This window comes from Abramis brama (assembly GCF_963993115.1).
Source record: "Abramis brama genome assembly, chromosome: 18".
Taxonomy (NCBI): Eukaryota; Metazoa; Chordata; class Actinopteri; order Cypriniformes; family Leuciscidae; genus Abramis; species Abramis brama.
Genome location: NC_139980.1, coordinates 33,390,613 through 33,404,638, shown reverse-complemented (window position 1 = coordinate 33,404,638; position 14,026 = coordinate 33,390,613). Strand labels below are relative to the sequence as shown.

At 35.7% G+C, this 14,026-nt stretch overlaps 1 protein-coding gene across 4 annotated transcripts in view; it reads right to left on the bottom strand.

The window, feature by feature from the left end:
- gphnb (gephyrin b) overlaps nt 1–14,026 on the bottom strand; it is a 95,975-nt gene that overhangs the window by 4,984 nt on the left and 76,965 nt on the right. For all 4 annotated transcript variants that reach the window (XM_084091182.1, XM_084091183.1, XM_084091184.1 and 1 more), the window contains 9 exons: nt 12,044–12,086; nt 10,921–11,058; nt 8,496–8,588; nt 7,095–7,150; nt 6,874–6,993; nt 5,499–5,557; nt 5,268–5,421; nt 3,177–3,298; nt 200–287 (listed from right to left, as the gene is read on the bottom strand). In XM_084091182.1, coding sequence (XP_083947308.1) covers nt 200–287; nt 3,177–3,298; nt 5,268–5,421; nt 5,499–5,557; nt 6,874–6,993; nt 7,095–7,150; nt 8,496–8,588; nt 10,921–11,058; nt 12,044–12,086 — 873 coding nt within the window. The remainder of the gene's footprint in view (nt 1–199; nt 288–3,176; nt 3,299–5,267; nt 5,422–5,498; nt 5,558–6,873; nt 6,994–7,094; nt 7,151–8,495; nt 8,589–10,920; nt 11,059–12,043; nt 12,087–14,026) is intronic.

The following is a 14,026-nucleotide window of genomic DNA, read 5'->3' as shown; positions in this document are numbered from 1 at the left end:
CAAACTCAAAGTCTGCACATCATCGGACGACGTGTTATGCTTTTCCATGCATCTTCCTAAAATTGCAGTTTTTCCTTTAACAAGGACATTCCTGCATTTGGAACATCATCAAACCAAATATTACAAAAACACCATTTAGCTGTTGATTTTGTCTGTACAAAGCAACCAACAAAATAGATAGCATATAAACGTCTTGTACCTTCTCCCCCATAGACACGCCCCCTGAGGTGATGATGACGTCGGCACGACTGATTCCCTCATTCAGAGCATTCAACAGGTCATCAGGGCTGTGGGACACCAAGGTAACAGTTACCATTACAAATGACATGGTTTAGGGTACAAAGGGTGCATTGACTTTATTCTCTTTTAGACCACTAGATGGCACAAAAACTCAGCTCAGCACTTCTCTTAAAGGCCTTGAAACATGCAGTATTATTCAATGTGTTGATGTAATTTCCACTGAAACAGGAAGACGGGGCGGGACATATCGAGCAGCTCCTCCCCTTTTAAAATAGCCAATAGCGTTTCGTTTATATCACAGCTCATCCAGAGCTGTTGAACTCAGTAAAGCCGCAGTTTCCTCCTAATCGCAAACCGTTTCTCCTCCTGATCTCCTCCATATCACTTTAAAGGGTAACTCTTGCCAAAATGCAACCTAGGGTCTTTTTGTTAATCTACTTGAGGCAAACTTTCGTTTAAAAGCATAATTAGGATGGAAACGCCACTTTTAAGATTGACCATATTTTCGTTTTTTGTCAAATTGCCTTTTGAATGGGAGTGAATGGGGCACGACTATGATAGCATCAAAAATCGCTATTTTTAAAACACTAAGAAGACTCGACACAACATGAAACTTTGCTCTCAGTATCACCAGAGGCTCTACATATGAACTCCAGCATTGAGAACATTGTTTGTGTACACAGAGTTTACTAAAAAGAAAGATTTTGAAAAACTCATTGTAGCTATTGTTGTTTCCAGCCGCCGACATTTTGTCAGTCAAAAATAGTCGATCTGAATCATTACACTGTCTGAATCATTCCCTATCCCCTATATAGTGCACCAGGCACGGCGTCATGGGCCACTTTTCAACAGGCCCACCCAAAAAATAACTAAAAAATAATAATTAATATATTCTAATTTTGTCAAGAATTATAAAAAAAATCGTTAATAAGCTCATAATTTGTACTAAAATAGTCTAAATGTTTAGTTTTAAAAACAATTTTAAAAAGCTGGCTATGTCTATTTTGATGTTTCTGCGCAAGTTCAGCAGACAGTTCGGGTTTGTTCCGATCAGAGCTCGTGAGTGGAGAGCGCATTTCTGAATATTCCGCTCCGCTCGTTCATTCCGTAGGGTCGCTCGCTCAACCCAGAATGGCCTGCTGGTTCGAAAATATGTGGAATAAGGGCTGCCTCTGACTCATTTTCGACTAGTAGTTGTTCATTTAAGCCATTCGTGGACAAATCGCCGCTTTAAATAGGCTATAGCCTACAGGATAATAAGCGTTATGACCGCACGCATAAAGCTTGCCACAAAGAACCGGTTAAAGTAATGATTATGAATGTGTCTAAATTAGCAAGGAGACATTTAATTGTTTAGTAATAAACTGGTGTTTTCTGTGTCGCTGCAAAGATGAAGTTGACGATGCGGACTCGCCATGAACGCCAGAGAGAAATGCACATTTCATATGGATTATTCATATTATTTATTTTGGTTTTAATATTTTCGTTTAAAAGTAGACATTTCAAGCTTTCTGTAATATATAGCCTATATTTCTCAAATCTGTGAGGCACAAGCTGAGTTTCGGCGCCTTCCAGTTCACATGCAATGCAAGTGATCGTGTCGGCGCCTTATTACATTGTCTTATTTATTAAATACGGGCAATTGATTGATAAAACATTGATCAAAATTAAGATACAATTTATACAAAACGAAAATCTTTTAAAAAGAGTTTTCTATAAAACAAAACTTAATGAAGTCGTCAAAATCATGTTTTACCAAAAACAGCGCCGTTGCTAGGAGGGCGCCAGCGCCTCTGCCTCGCGAGTGGATGATAGCCCTGAAGACGCCTAGCAATGATATACCTTTAGTGGTAGTATACCTTTAGTTAAGTTATACCTTAAGAGTCTTCGTAGCGCGCTAAGAGACAATGTTATCGGAAAATGCAGCCCAGGTATGATGCGTATGATGCGTAACGGAGATTCCAATTCCTTCTTTGGTCAGAACCATGGAGAGCGATCGCGGATAGGTCTGTCCTATGCGCCAAAACTTTTAACAATGCAACAAAATATTTAAAGAGCATCAAGCTATTAAAATCTATATTATGTATACGCACAGATAATATAACAGTAGGCTATATTAGTCAATATTTTTTTATTAGGTTAAGCATTGATTGGATAACGTTTTTTTTTATTTATTTATTTTTTTTTTTTATTTTTTTACGTTTTTAATTTAAGGCCCACCCACAATTGGTCTGGCCCATCCAAAACTGGAATCCTGGCGCCGTGCCTGTAGTGCACTATGTGCCATTCATCATGTAGAAAACAGTAAATGTGTGAACAAGTGAACATTTCAGCTGCAGCTTCAGTGTCTATTTATAATGCAGGGGGCGGAGCTTCAGATTCTAGAGAGCATTTGATTGGATGAAAAGCTGAAGTGTGGAGTGATATCAAAATCATTGATCTATTTTTGCGGAAGTAAGAGACTAAGTTTTTAATGCTTATATCTTCTAAATGCAAATTTTGTCATTGTTTTGGAGCACACTAGCTTATAGATAAAAAAACTAAACCTTTGATTTCATGGGGACTTTAAAGTTAATGTTTTCATTTTTCTCATTGGACGGTGATAAAAGTCAAGTATTTGATTTAATTATTATATTTGCTCATTATTATATTCATAAAGTCAATTGGTTGAAAAAAACAAACAAACATGTTTAAACAATTTGACATCAAAATGTATTTGGAAAATGAATTTTTCTAAACACCCCAGACACGTCTGGTTATATGTGCTCTTGTTTGTACATTCCTTGGTTCTCAAACAAACAAAAACATACCATGCAAAAATTTTAATGTTTTATTAATCAAGAGTTGATTGGTAAAATCAGTTGAGTTTCTCTGTAGTATAATAATCTGGCACCAGATTATTGATATGTCTGTATGATAGGGTGAAAGGCGCTCACTTGTCTCCCACGATGCCCAGGTTGATGGTGGGATATCCGTGCTCCTGAATGGTGGCCAGCAGCGTGGAGCGATTAGAGTCTCGGATCTTACCGGGGTGTAAATCGTCCTCTGGGTTCAGCAGCTGAAAACACAGTTTACTGCTTAGTAAAGTAAGCAACAAAGGCCCGTACACACACTGCAAAAAATGCTTTTCTTATTTAGTATCTTTGTCTTGTTTCCAGTCCAAATATCTAAAAATTCTTAAATCAAGATGCATTTACTAGATGAGTAAAATGACATAAGATATTATGTCCTGTTTTCCAGGGGAATTGATCAAAATGAAGTGAGTTGATGCTTAAAAAAAAGCTAAATTATCTGCCGATGGGGTAAGAAAATAATCTTAATTCAAACAGAAACAAGATTATTTATTATCCCATTGGCAGATAATTTAACTCAATTTTTTATTTATATCCCCAGAAAACAAGACTTAATATCTTATGTTATTTTACTACTTTAAGAAATGCATCTTGATTTAAGAAATGTTTGATATTTGGACTGGAAACAAGACAAAAATACTAAGTAAGAAAACATTTTTTTTGCACTGCACCAAGCATGATAACTATAACGATAGCTATTTTAGTGTCCACACCAGCAGACGATGTCGTTCTGTTTATTATAAGTGTGCACTGCAGTTTTGTCTTCTGCCGCTTTAAATGCTCGAACTCTTTAAAGCAGGATGGATTTTGATTGGCTGTCATGGGCTGTGTTCGATATCGCCTCCTATACCCTTAAATGGGGCACTATTTGAGGGAACAGACATTTGTGTTGGTGTCCGTAACCATAGTGGACATTATCGAGTGCCCTCATTCAATCCCACAATTCACCGCAATAACGAGTGTAATATCGATGTATGCTCAACGTCTAGAGAATACCCATAATGCACTGTGAGGGTCATGCTGAATGAATTCCCGCGTTTGACCAGAAGATGGCGCCCACAGCTGAATCATCCATCCCTCCATTTTCCAAACTGTGCACTAATTCCTTTTTAATTGTTTATTATATTGTTTAATTAAGGTTTGTAAATCGTTTCCAAGACTGATTTCAAGATAAATCTTTTCATTACTACTGGAGCTGCCAGTCTGCTAAGTTTCGAATGATTGTTAAAGGGATATTTCACTGCTGGAAAGATGAATGTGTATTTAAATTGGGTCATTTATGTAGTAGAAATGTGAAACTATTTTAGAAGTTGGTGCCTTCTAGACTGAGAAAAGCCAGAAAATGTATTTTTGGCTCATGTGGATGAAAGACAACAACTCCCAGAATGCACTTGCTTCGCTAGTTACAGAGGGCAGTATCGGGAGAAATGACTCGAAACTGAAAAGACGGCGTTTTATCGTGAGATCCCCCTATGGGCGGGTTGAAGACATGCGGGACGAGCTCCTCCTACTGGCTGGAGTCTCTCGCCTCTGGACAGAAAAGCCTCTGATGACGATAAATGATGATTTTTGCGTCATCTGAGGTTTTTCCAGACACACAATACAGAAATCTCTCGTCTCAGCGGGACATGAGGGAGGGAAGCACGGTCAAGCGAAAATACTACCGGGTTTCTACTGATACAAAGCTTAATGCTAATCGGTGAAGTATCCCTCAGTGTCCGAATTCACTCACTCGTTTTCATTCACTTCATTTAAGTGGTCTATAATAGTGGAGTAATGTAGGGAATATTGAATGAGGGTTTAGGGGGCAATTTCAGACCCAGCTATCGTTTTTATCGTTCATCAGCTGAAAAAAATGTGGAAAATGTGATTCCAAAGAAAACTTTTACAAATCTTTTGTTCTGAATCAGTGTTCGGAGCTTCTATCAAACTCACCAAGTCACAAGATTTCAGCAAACGAGGCTTTAATACGTCATACTGTTTTGATCCCCGGTTTTGAAACATTTTAAAATTCAGAGGGTTAGCCGCTAGGTTTATTTTTAATTAATTGAATGCATTTTAATACTTATGACTATATATTATCAAAAGGATAATGATACTTAATTGCCCATTTGATCTCATTGCTGACTAGAAGAAACCTCGGAGATGTAAAGAGCAGTGTGTGAGTCCCGTCACCTCGTTCCCAGTGGACATCACAGCGACGACGGGAAACTTCTGCACTTCCACCTCCGTGACGCCCACCGTGGCCAGAAGCCCGATCTCAGACGGGCCCATGTGAGTGCCTTTGGACAACACGCATTCGCCACGCTTGATGTCATGACCGATGGGCCTGCAGAAGACGACACACTCTGTCAGACACACGTGACACACACACACACACGCTGAGAAACGCTCACAGGTGCTCACCTGATGTCTTGACCTGGACGAGCTTGAACCAGAATCCGCACTTCCAGCTCTTCTGTGCCCTGAGGGATGAGTTTAGACGGGAACAGGGTTATTTTACTATATTTGAGATACTATGATACTTTTTATTCATATTTGGTATTTTATTTGAATATTTTCCATTTTCATTTTAATTTCAGTAAAAGTTTTAGTAATTTTGTTGTGTTTTTCAAAAATATGTTAATTTTTATATATATATATATATATATATATATATATATATATTTTAAATATGTCTATATAGTTATAGTTTATTAATTTTTGTGAAATGGTGCCTTGGAAACTAGCTGAAATAAAATAAGTTTAAGTTTTTGTATATTTTATTTTATTTTATTTTATTTTATTTCAGATAATTTTTATTTTATTTCAAGTAGTTTTATTTTATTTTATTTTTAGTTTAGTTGATGGTTTTAGTTTCAGTTATAATAATAACCCTGGAAGAGACAATTTTTTTTTTTTTATAAAGTTTTAGTATTTTTTTTTTATATATAATTTTTTTTTCTATATATATATATATATACATTTTTTTTAAATATATATATATTTTTTGAATAAATATATTTTAAAACATTTCTATATAGTTATAGTTTATTATTTTTTGTGAAATGGTGCCTTGAGAACTAGCTGAAATAAAATAAGTTTACACTTTTTGTATATTTTATTTTATTTCAGATAACACTTAATTTATTTCAAGTAACAAAATGGTTTTAGTTTAGTTGATGGTTTTAGTTTCTGTTATAATAATAACCCTGGAAGAGACGAAAAAAAAAAAAACTCTTAAAGACGTAAGGAATAATTGACAGCCGAGGTAAATTATTGGTGAACTCAAATATATTTTCAGATTATTAGTGGATAACTGCCTGCTTGACAAATTAATTTTGGTAGATTTTGAGTTGAAAATAAGTGCATTTAATTTCAGCAAATTTTGTGTACATGTTACATATACAAGTAGTACGGTTTCCACAAAGATATGAAGCAGCACAACTGTTTTCAACATTGATAATAATCAGAAATGTTTCTTAAGCTGCATATTAGAATGATTTCTGGAGGATCATGTGACTCTGAAGTCTGGAGTAATGATGCTGAAAATACAGCTTTGATCACAGGAATAAATTACATTTCACAATATACTCACATAGAAAATTGTAATAATATTTCATTCTTTTTTTACAGTATTTTTGGTCAAATTAATGCAGCCTTGGTGAGCAGAAGAGACATCTTTCAAACATTAAAAAACTAACCGACCTCAAACTTTGAAAGGCAGTGTGTATAAATAAATGAAAATGCTTAAATGATGTATTATCATGGTTTATAAAAGAATCAAGCGGCTGCAACTCACATCTTCAGACTCTCTCAGGAGTTCAGTGTCTTCTACTTGAACCACAGCGTCTGCTCCGCAGGGAATGGGAGCGCCTGTCGTCACCCGCATCACCTGACCCGGCATCACGGTGTGTGTGGGCTGGACACACACACACGTTACAGCAGTTCATATGGATCATTTTCCTCACATTTGAAGGTGGATTTCTCAAATGGTATCTTACATTCGACACGTTTTCTCACCTGCTCTCCGGCCTGAGACTCGCCGATAATAAATCTGTCACCAGGACCATCAGCCGCTGTCAGGACACAGACACACACACACATATATATATATATAACACCGTACACTCTTAGAAGAAAAGGTTATGAAATCTTAAAGGAATAGTTGACTTTAAAATGAAAATTCTGTCATCATTTACTCACCCTCAAGTTGTTTCAAATCTCTTCTGTTGAACACAAACGATGATATTTCGAAGAATGTCGGTAAACAAACAGTTAACAGTATTATTTTTCCCTTTTTCCCTATTGTTCAGCAGAAGAAAGAAACTCATACAGGTTTAAAACAACTTGAGGTTGAGTAAATGATGACAGAATTTTCATTTTGAAGTGAACTATTTCTTTATTAGCACATGGACACAAAAGAGAACTCATTTTGGAAATTGAACAACAAACTCCGTTCTCTTCCGCCTCTATTTGTGCTTGAAAGGACACATACATGCAAAATAATGTTAAAATACCCTTCTCATCGAGTATCCTCATAAACCCAGTGATATTTGGCTTACGTGAACGTAAACAATTGAGAAAGAAAATGGATGTGTATCATTATATTGGATCCGTGCATTAGCTCTTAAAGTGACAGTAGCCTAAAATACCTGCTGTCTGTCTGTGTCATTAATGTTAACAAACAACAAAATACAGAGAGAAAATCCCTTTTGTAGTTTTAACAAAGATTAATCATATTTAATTTATTCAGTGAAGTCTATGCAATGTTATTTTACATTTGATTATTGAAATTCTGTACCAGAATACTGTTAGAAGCACTGTTTATTTCATTTGTATCTCATTTCATTAATCTAATGCTTGTAATTTGTTTAATATTTTCTATGCAGTTTCACTCTGTCAGTTTTCATATCGCAATATATAATCACAGAAAAACTAAATATGCAATGTGAGTTTTTTCCAGTATTGTGCAGCCCTAATAAACAATAAGACCAGGAATGGGTATAAAGAAACTAAATGAGGTCAGTATTGATTTTACAGCAACTGAATATCAACTTATGATCTTCCTAATGCTGTATTAGAGCCAGAAAGCTGCCATAACGTGCCTCGAGTTTCACCCAACAGACAAATGTGTTTATAGACCGTCAGTAACTTCTCTCATGAGCTCATAAATATGCGATTAACGCAAAAAAGTACTTGTTATGACATTTTTAAGAGGGAAAATCCCATCCAGCACAAAGTCCATGAGAAACGAATGAAGCATTTGACATTCTTCCCCCGAGAGACGTTTCAGGCGTTGCTTTAGCAGACGTGAGTAATGCTTTGACACGCAGTCCTGACGCGAGCACTAGAGCGCGAGTTAACCAGGACTGTCAGACCGCTGGTTAAATGATTCACTCATCCAGTCATGTGGGTTCTCACCTCTTACAGCGTAGCCATCTTTAACAGAGGCTGGGAACGGAGGCAGGTTGTCTTTGGCATAAACGTCCTGAGCCAGAACTCGACCCATGCCGTCTACAACAACAACACAGAGAGCAAGATTAATATGCATGCATAACAGGCCTTTTAAAAAATACATAAGGGACAACCTCATGAATGTGACCCTGGATCACAAAACCAGTCACATGTCGCACGGGTATATTTGTGGCAATAGCCAACAATACATTGCATGGGTCAAAATGATTGATTTTTCTTTTTTGCCAAAAATCATTAGGATATTAAGTAAAGATCATGTTCCATGAAGATATTTTGTAAATTTACTATCGTAAATATATAAAACATTTATTTTTGTGAGTGAATGCAGCACAATCGCGAACATAAATGAACAACTTTAAAGGAGATTTTCTCAATGTTTCGATTTTTTTTGCACCCTCAGATTCCAGATTTACAAATTTGTATCTCGGCCAAATATTGTCCTATCCTAACAAACCATACATCAATGTAAAGCTTATTTATTCAACTTTCTTGGGGATTGAGTTTGCGCAGTAGCAATTTCGGGACCAGACCTGCGCAGTAGTGAGCAGAAGTAAAGCCGCGAAATCAAGGCTCCACCCTCACTCTCGGTGTGAAATAATGAATTATAGAAATTTAGATATTAAATTTAAAGCTCCAATCTCCTCAGTCCTCCGAAGATCCCGAAAAAAAAGTCTATTGGTGCTTCAGTGACTACTTCGCTCAGATAACCTGTCAATCACAGCTGTCAATCATGACGTCACACCACCGTTTTTATAGCATCAAATAACTAACTAAAAACACTTATTTTAAAAACAAACACTTGAATTTACATCAGCGTGATAAAAACTACAGTAAATGACAGAAACCACCTTCGGAAAAAAGATATTTGAAGTGTAATTAAATTGTTTAGTTGGTCTCACGTCCCGTTGAATAACACGGGGAGGCGGGGCTTATGACCTATACTAGGACCAGCCACCGGGGGGCGATCGAGACGTTTTGGCTTCACTTTTCAGAGCTTGTGCGGCACGCTTGGTCCAGGGTCACATATTCACCCACCCAAAGATAAAAAATAATAATATGGATTTTAGATGCTGGCTTCTCTTGATTTCTGTTTTGTCCCATTTTATTCATTTGTTCACACATAAAGACAAAATATGCACCAGACTTTATGCCGTCAAAAGTCTGTCATGTGATACTAATCGACCAGATGGAAACATGAAATTAGAGAGACAATGAAATTGGCTCAGCAATGCAGGAAAATCATTTATCCTGCATGGGAAAACTGTCAATTATACATTTCAGTGTCCTTCTAACATCATATTTGATTGCAGAATCACATACACAATTAACCAGTTTTTCAGAGAGCCATAGTTGTTTCAACAAAATACCATCAAATGCAAAGTGTCATGCTGGATATCAGTGGGAATATCAGTTTATGTTCTTTTAATCTAAATTTTAAGATGACTTTTACTTCCAAAGTCTGTACGTTTAACAGCATTGTACTGTAAAATTACTTAAAATAGATCTATTATAGTTTTTCCACCATATATAGTAAGGGAACTTGCTGTTAACCAATCAACAGGTTTTTACTTGTAGCATTTTTACAGTTAAAGTTTCAAGTGTTTTTTTTTTTTTTTAAGTGTAGCGACTAATCTCTCTCTAAACGCTTTGTGAAGGGAACTGAATTGAGACCATCTCAGGACATGGTATAATATAATACACACTCACACTCACACTCACACACTCACACACACACACACACACACGCACATACACACGCACATTCACACACACGGACACAAACTCACACACACACACACACACACACACACACACACGCACATTCACACACACGGACACAAAATCACACACGCGCGCACACACATACACACACATGGTTTGAAGATTAGATGATTTCATTTTTTTATTTATTTAAGTGAAGCGACTAATCTCTCTAAACGCTTTGTGAAGGGAACTGAACTGAGGCCATCTCAGGACACGGTATAATATAATATAATACAACACACACACACACACACACACACGGTTTGAAGATTAGATGATTTCATCAGATTACAGAAGGATCAATATCACAGCAGATTAACACACACCGATATGATATTCGTCACATACTGTAAGATTCACTTTAAACAGCCAAAAAAACATGTTTAAAAAAATCACGAAAAAAGTGATCAGAGAAAAAAAGATTAGACTCACAAAAGATACTTTGGTGCACGTTGGTAAAGCTCCTGCATTAGAGAGTATAATACCATGGAGACGCTTTTTGGCATTTCTTTGTTTTGTTAGGAGAAATACATAAATCCATCTCAACAACCCTGATGATGGTCTGAAACACTGGTGTGTGTGTGTGTGTGTGTGTGTGTGTGTGTACCTCTGTAGTTAATGATCTCAGTGCCCAGGACTGCGGTCATCTCCAGCACAGTGATGAAGGCTTTATCCATAGAGGTGAGAGGAAATGGAGACATACGGTGTCTCCGAGCCACTTTGGTGATGTCCACCGCACTATGACCTACAAACACACACGCGATCCTAAACACGTCATACTGTATACACACAAATACTGCTCAACTGATGGGGGTTTCTAGTGTCTGACGCTGATATCTACATAAAGATGCATAAATGATAATAAATAACACAAAGAAAACACTGAAAATTAATGAATGTTTCTTTTACACACTATTTACAGAGTGTCTATTTAATATATAATTTCAAACTAATCTATTTTATCTATCTAAATGCAAATAGCCTGTCCTTTTTAATAAATATAATTATAAACGCTGAATATGATATTATTATTGTATACTGTTTTATAATGTACACTGAAAAAAAATTAGGTGTAGAGACAATTTTCACTCAGAAATTGCTATTAAATGTATAAAAAATTGTAAATCGCACATTGAATTAAACATGAAATTTGGAAGTAGAAAGACTGAAACAGTATTTTCATGTAAAATGTACTACAAAAATCAGTTTTATTTACAACTCGTACATTGGACTAAAATACGCTGAGGTGCAAATACAACTTAAAGATTAATTGCAAAGATTAATTAAAGACTAACTGCGAAAGTCTAAACATCTAACTATTATTTACACTTAGGGAAACCAAATGGTTTTTTTGTTGTTGTTGCTATTTGCACTTAGTATAAATAGCCTCACCTCCAATAATAATAATAATAATAACAATAATAATAAATAAATCTATAAAAAAAAGTGAATTTTAGATTATCTCTTGTTTTCTGTTTAGTCCCAGTATCATCATTTGTTCACGCAAAAAGAAAAAACTATGCATTTTTAACTAAAAGCATGACTTTATGCTGTCAAAAGTCTGTCTTGTGATGCTAATCGAGCAAATTAACTGCTGATACAAAATACTGGCATATTTATCAGGCTAGACGACTAAAACACTGGAAAAAGTAATGGAAAAACAGGCTTTAACTGCAAATTACTTTTATAGTATTTTAAAATCACATGCAGAAGAAACATTTTAGACCTACTTGCTCGTAAGATATTTTCTTTGCTGCTGCATCGTGACTGCACCTGAAGAAAGAAAAGAAGGAAAGAAAGACAGGAAAAAAGTTAATATTGAATTTATTTGTGTTTTCATGGAGCTTTTATGAGATGTTTGCTATAAAACCCCCAGAAAACAGTATAAGTAATGCAGCATGGTGCTGTCAAATCATTATGAAACTTGGAGACAAACATAGAGCTGAGAATTCTGGGATGTAATGAGGAGAGACAGACAGAGCAACATCACTGTTTAAATGTTTGGGGTCGGTAAGATGTTTCTGAAAGACGTCTCTTCTGCTCACCATGGCTGCATTTATTTGATAAAAAATGCAGTAAAAATTACGAAATATTATTACAATTTAAAATAAATGTTTTCTATGTGAATATTTAGTAAAAATGTAATTTATTCCTTTGATCAAAGCTGAATTTTCAGCATCATTACTCCAGTCTTCAGTGTCACATGATCCTTCAGAAACTGAAATATGCTGATTTGATGCTCAAGAAACATTTCTGATTATTATCAATGTTGAAGACGTTTTTTTTTTGTGTGTGTGGAAACTCAGGATTCCGAATAGAATTCCGAACATTGATGATTTAATGAATAGAAAGTTCAAACAGCATATATTTATGATTGTTTGTAACATTATAAAATATTTACTGCCCCTTTTGATTAATTTAATGCATCCTTGCTGAATAAAACAATTTCTTTCAACAAAAAAATAAAATAAAAAAGAAATAAAAAACTTACTGACCCCAAACCTTTAAAGTTTAAACGGTAGTGAGATTCAGAAGAAATATTAGAGATCAGAGACGTAATAACATACAACTTCATCTGATTTTAAAAAGACTGAATCTATCCTATTCCCATGATACAAATCTGTAAATTCCATTTGGAACCTTAAAAGTTTATTTCAGGCACTTCATATACAGAACCTTTCAGTGGATCCCATCATGGGATTTAGTTTGAATTCATTCATTTTGGTTTAATTTGTCATTTTAATTAAACTTTAAACATTAAAACATAATTTATCACAGGAGAAAAATGTAAATAACTCAAACTTGAGAGTATTATGCAATCATTTAAGACCTTTTTGGCATAAAGGGTTCTTTATAATTGAGTCGAGAACCCTAGGGTTCCATATAGAACCCCACTGATGTGTCTAATCTCCTTTCTCCTTTCATTCACACTTTCTTCTCTTTTAAAAAAAACATCATCCTCTCTGTAACCTCAACATGTTACGCGTCTCTTCTGGACTGAAGTGATAGTTCCTGGAGTCTGTGATGACTGTACTTGTGAAAACCACCCTATAATCAGTGTCGGGAAAGATCTCATAGACGGTCTAGTGCTCTACAGCGAGAACGAGAGAGGATGATAGAGTCAAATGTTCCCGAAGAACGACTGCTGCCTGAGGAGAAGCAGTCAGACCATCTAGAGAAGAAGCACTGAAGAACTGAAGACAGTAACGAGAGCGAGAGACCCAGAGCGGCTCATGAAACATGTGAGAGAGACACAGAACGGCTGAAAGAGCAAAGCGCAGCGAGCAGCGCGGGGATAATAAATCAAACAAGATGATGGTGTCAGCAAAACTCACAAAACACTATAGCTTCTGAATAAAAAAGTGAACAAACAAGCAGAAATGTTCAGGGATGCCAGTAATCTGACTCACTGTTTGTGGCTGTGCATTATAGAGGCTCAATAATAGGCTAAAATCACCGTTTTATGCTACTAACATGGAAGCTTTTCATGCTATATTAACTTTTATGGTAACACTTTACAGTAAGGTTAATTAGTTAATGTATTAACTAACATGAACTAACAATGAGCAATACATTTGTTACAGTTTTTATTAGTCTTTGTTAATGTTAAATACAGCTGTATGTTACTTCACAGGGCATTAATGTTAACAAATACAACCTTTGATTTTAATAATGTATTAGCAAATGCTGAAATTAATATTAACTAAGATTAA